Genomic DNA, 5,311 nt, shown 5'->3' on the forward strand with positions numbered 1-5,311 from the left:
GACCTATGGGACCAAAGTATACATGTGTTCTTGATATGCGTCTCCTTCCTAAGACGGGGGTAAACATATATTGAAGCACAAAGTCTTTATTCATAATTTAAGCATACACATATGAGCTCAACTTTCTAGATGGTGACTTAAATACGGCACTTAAGTTATCACTTCCTCTTAGTATGTCAACAAATCTTGAACGAATTGCATTATATGTCGAGTAGGTGAAGAAGAAGTGACATTCATCCTCTACCATACCTTCATTACATACTTTACATGTCTTCAAATTCGTTACATTTTGTACCATGGTGCAACTTCAATACCTAACTTGTGAGATCGAGTATGACTTAATGCGAGGGTTCTACGAGCATTACTACTCATATTGATAATGAGATAAGGTTGGATATGATCAATAGGCACTCTTGCTTTATATTGAGACCAGCATTTGGGGTTGACATTTGCAATGTAATATTCTAGCTTTGTCCTCTTACCATCTTCTCACTTCATCCTTAATGAGTCCACCAACCTTTCTTCAATCATTACATAATGCATAGCATCGCCCAAAAGCTCTAAAAGATCATCAAAACCCCATCTTCTAAATAATTTCCTTATGTCAACAACCCAACCAGATGAGAGAATCTTACTCTAGTGATTATTAAAAATTAACATTATAACATAAAGATATAAAAATACATTATGCATGTAGATACAAGTCAAAACCTCTTGAAGGCTTGAGACAAATATAAATAGTTACAATTTAAGAACCGAGATTTGATGAATGATGGATGTTTTGGAAGTACAAACGGATATCAATAGTTACAATTCAGGAAACTGAGATTTGATGAATCATAGATGTTTGGGTGTAACTACCCCTTGATAAAATTATCAAACGCTTCATTATTCACGACATGTATTGAAGCCAAAAACCATGTGACTGATTGTTGCCTCTTTGTTCCAACCTATTTGCACTGCATCAAGAAACTCAAAATGTAGCAAAAAATTTCAAAGTAAATGGAATAGTTCATGTTTTTCAGATATGAGAAGAAGAACTGACCACGGCAATAGGTTTACATAAAGTTTCTTACCATTGAATTGGAGTTATAACTGGGGCCTTCTTCCTTAGCAGCATCGTGGACTCCTAATTACTTCTTGCTCGACCTGTATCATCAGCAATTAATCTTTTCTGCGATTATCGTACCAAATATATGTTGTCAGAAAAAGACAATATACTCTGAACTCATGAAATTTATATTTTCAACACAGCCAAAGAACTAAAAATACCAAGTGTCAATGGTCAAATAGCATTTGTGAAGAGGCACTCTATAATGATATATTGAAAAGGATCTTTGAAATGTGACATATATCATGACGTACAGTATAATCAATTAACATTTCTTTTTCAAGTGTACATAAAACAAGAATAGTGGTTACCATCTTTTGATGCATGAATCAGATGAAGGTCAAATTCCCAATGCCAGTAGCTTGTTACAATACCTTAAGTAGCAAGGTAGAGGGTACTAACACCCAATTTTTTTCATTTGTGATTACAAACATGAATGTCTCAAATATCTAGGATCAGAATTTTTGCAGAATTTGGCATTCCTTAAGTACTCTGCCAGAGTACTATGTACTATGTCCTCAAAGATTATGCGTCCCATGCCATCAAAAGCACATTGAGGACTAGCCATTGTTGCAACGTGTAGATAAGCTATATCTGATCCGGAGATAAATACACACAACTAATCTCCATCCAGTGAATAACCTGTTAATATAATTATGTAATCTAGATTATATACCCAGAAAGAATGGTGGACCCACATATGATGCACTGCAACATGAAAATTTAATCTTGACAGCCAATACATGGGACCTTCTGGTTGTGAGCCACCTGAAACAAAACAAAAATTAGCTCAAACAGCAATGTCCTTATTGGTAGCCACTTCAGGAATTGAATCAAGCTCAAGCTCAGATTCATTGTTCATCTTCTCCAGTTCCTTTGCTTGATCACGATATGTCTCAAGTTCAGATTCATTGTTCATCTTCTCAAGTTCCTTTGCTTGATCACGATATGGCTCAAGTTCAGATTCATCATTCATCTTCTCAAGTTCCTTTGCTTGATCACGATATGGATCAAGTTCAGATTCATTGTTCATCTTCTCAAGTTCCTTTGCTTGATCACAATATGGCTCAAGTTCAGATTCATTGTTCATCTTCTCAAGTTCCTTTGCTTGATCACGATATGGCTCAAGTTCAGATTCATTGTTCATCTTCTCAAGTTCCTTTGTTTGATCACGATATGGCTCAAATTCAGATTCATTGTTCATCTTCTCAAGTTCCTTTGCTTGATCACAATATGGCTCAAGTTCAGATTCATGGTTTCTTCCATCAGGGTACCCGAGTTCTTTAGACTCCTTGGTTCCTATGACCTTTGCTTCATTGATAATCCTCATGATATCTTCTTCGCTTTGAAGAGAATCATCTCCATTATCATGACTGTGACCTTGCTCAAAACCTTCAAGCATTTCCTTTGGAAGATCTTTAAGAAACCAAGGATGGGACTTGATATCTGACGTAGTGATACGCTGTGCTCCAACATATGAGAAAATTTGCAATAATCAGATACTGATTTTTCATTAGTAATAATAGAGTAATAAAATCATTCAAGCACCTTTTCTGGATCAGTCACGAAAATGCGAGCAAGAAGATGCTTGCATTCAGCAGATATATGCACATCATCTGGAATCACATATTGCACGTTCATAATCCGCTGCAAAAGCAACACAATTGAACTCAGTTACATGTTATGCAGTTTCGGTGAAAACACCCTGCCACAAGCCTTACACTGATAATACTCCTAAAGTTCTTCGGATCCGCAGGATCTTCAAAGGGGTAACAACCCATCAACATTACATACAATGTGACACCACAAGACCAAACATCGGCTTTCTGCAACAATGGAAGCACAAGTGTTACATAATTGGCAAGCATAAATAGGCATATGCTCATGGCACCCACGTGTATCTTCTATACTGAACCACATATGTTAAAACATTCTATAGCCAACTAAGAGAGGAATCAATTTGCAAGCCATCATATCGACTTATCTCATAATTTCTTTAAACAGTCATGAGGATACCTTGCCATCATATTCTCTCTGAGATAACACCTCGGGAGCAATGTAAGCAGGTGTTCCAACAGTTGATTTTGCTTGAGAATGCAGTAACAAGGACTGCAAAGATAGACATGAAATCATCAACATCAACAACTGGAGAAAGAGACAGACACACGCAAGCAATCATTAGGTTTGAAGTCTATTTTATATGGAGTCCAACAAGATTTACTATACCTTCGAATAACCAAAGTCACAAATCTTAAGCCGACGAGCAGAACTTCCATCAAGCAACGTATTCTCCATCTTCAGATCCCGGTGGCAAATTTGCTGAGCGAATACAAGAGAAATATGAAATCAAATTCGCCATCATTGGTTGAACAGGACAAAGATTTTTCTGACATTCACAGTGAATTGAGGCTAGATATAATACTACGACAGAACTAAAATGTCAAAACTTCTTCACATGTTATAATCTATTTAGTTTCTTAATTCAATTCACCATGTCATGGCAGTAGCTGACTCCCGATATCAACTGCTGGAAGAAAAATCTAGCCTGCATGATGCAGAATTTAGAATTATCAAAGAGGTAACAATATGGGAACCAACAAAAATCGCAATGATAAGCCATGTTCACCTCATTTTCTTCAAATTTTCCAGCATTGCAGATACTTTCAAAAAGCTCACCACCAGCAGCATACTCCATAATTATAGCTAACTTCTGGGGAGTTAGACATACCTATGAAAAAATGCATTCAATACAAACGGATCAGAAAGGCAAAGAACATTCTTTTCTTTATTCCCAAAAGTGTAATAACCCTAGTACGAAATAGCGTGCTGTTATAATAACATAGGAATCACATAAAATGGCATACAGATAGCACGTCAATGGAGCTTGATCACATACACATGGCACAGAGATCAACCAGCATCTCTCACAGATAGTATTGTCATGGAACAAGACTTCATACATGACTGTTCTTGCTCATAGCATAGCATTGCAATATAACACGATCTCAAGCACTCATATCTCCGCTTCTTGTTGATATGCATAGCATTCTTATAGAACAACAATTCATGCTGATAGTATGGTGATGGAACAACATCCCATCCAATACAGAGAACACCATTTCATATCGATAAGATATCAATGGAACCCCAACTCGTGCTGGTTGCATAGCAATGGACGGAACAATGTTTTCAAACAGATAGTGTAAAAGCTCCAGGGAATGGCATCCCATATAGACAGTGCATCAACACTCATCAGATGGTTTTTAGCCTATATATATATAAACCTCAAAGCTGCAAGTAAAAAGGGGAAAGTGAAAGGGAGAAAAATACCTCTTTGAAGCGTATGATGTTAGGATGCCGTAAAGATCGATGATTAATGATCTCTCTTTGCACATTCTCATCGATCTGTGTAGAAATGAAAAGATCGTGAAAAAGCAGAGAAGAAGAATATCATGATATTGACGAAGGAGAACTACGATTGTTGATGATTCTCACAATGAAGGAGAAGATACTGATTACGAAGATTAGCAACATCATCAACAGAAACCCTAGACCCTACAAGTGAAAGAAAAAAGGATTGTTCCGCCTCATTACCTTGGGGCCACGATCTATGTACTTGACGGCGAACAGCTCGTTAGTCGTCTTGTCTCGGAGGAGCTTGGCAGTACCAAAGTTTCCTTGACCGATCTCCTTCACGACATCGAAGCGGTCCATGGGGCGGGGAAGAGAAGAGGCACTTCTTCTTCTCCTCCTCCTCCTTCTTCTTCTTCTCCTCCTCCTCCTCCTTCTGCTTCTTCTTCTACTACTACTACTTCTTCTTCTCCTCCTTCTCCTTCTCCTTCTCCTTCTTCTTCTTCTTCTTCTTCGTTGACCACTGCGTCTTTAGCTGCTGCTCCTTCCTGCTCTTTCTCTCCTGCTGCTGCTGCCGTGACTCTTTCTCTCTCTTCACTCTCTCTCTCTCTCTCTCTTCTCTCTCTCTTTCGTTCGTCGCCTGTTGTCTGCTGCTTCTTCGTATGAAGAGGATGGGGGAGAACCTGCGCGCCAATTGTTGGAAATAATACGGTATATGTATGTACGTACGTATGTATGAGTGTATGTATGTACGTACGTATGTATGTATGTATTGCTGAAACGTACTGTATGTATGTATGGATGGATGGATGGATGGATGCATGTATGTATGTATACATGCATGTATGT

General features: G+C 38.0%; 1 protein-coding gene across 1 annotated transcript; it reads right to left on the bottom strand.

The window, feature by feature from the left end:
• Positions 1–1,901: 1,901 nt before the first annotated feature.
• LOC147861542 (serine/threonine-protein kinase SAPK3-like) lies at positions 1,902–5,023 on the bottom strand. Its single transcript, XM_087322405.1, has 9 exons — positions 4,706–5,023; positions 4,442–4,516; positions 3,738–3,839; positions 3,603–3,656; positions 3,338–3,430; positions 3,128–3,220; positions 2,833–2,937; positions 2,660–2,758; positions 1,902–2,573 (listed from the first exon to the last, which is right to left on the bottom strand). Exons 1-9 carry the CDS (start codon positions 4,823–4,825, stop codon positions 1,902–1,904), a joined length of 1,413 nt encoding a protein of 470 aa, XP_087178531.1. The 5' UTR covers positions 4,826–5,023.
• Between the last annotated feature and the right edge of the window lie 288 nt (positions 5,024–5,311).

This window comes from Azolla caroliniana, unplaced genomic scaffold (assembly GCF_043228905.1).
Source record: "Azolla caroliniana isolate FFs.n. ecotype wild unplaced genomic scaffold, voAzoCaro1.0.p SCAF_7, whole genome shotgun sequence".
Lineage (NCBI taxonomy): Eukaryota > Viridiplantae > Streptophyta > Polypodiopsida > Salviniales > Salviniaceae > Azolla > Azolla caroliniana.

Coding starts and splice junctions, on each gene's coding strand:
- LOC147861542 (XM_087322405.1), bottom strand. CDS start 4,825: ATGGACCGCTTCGATGTCGTGAAGGAGATCGGTCAAGGAAACTTTGGT. Junction 3,840..4,441: donor ACATCATACGCTTCAAAGAG/GTATTTTTCTCC, acceptor ATTTTTTCATAG/GTATGTCTAACTCCCCAGAA. Junction 3,657..3,737: donor GAAAATTTGAAGAAAATGAG/GTGAACATGGCT, acceptor TGCATCATGCAG/GCTAGATTTTTCTTCCAGCA.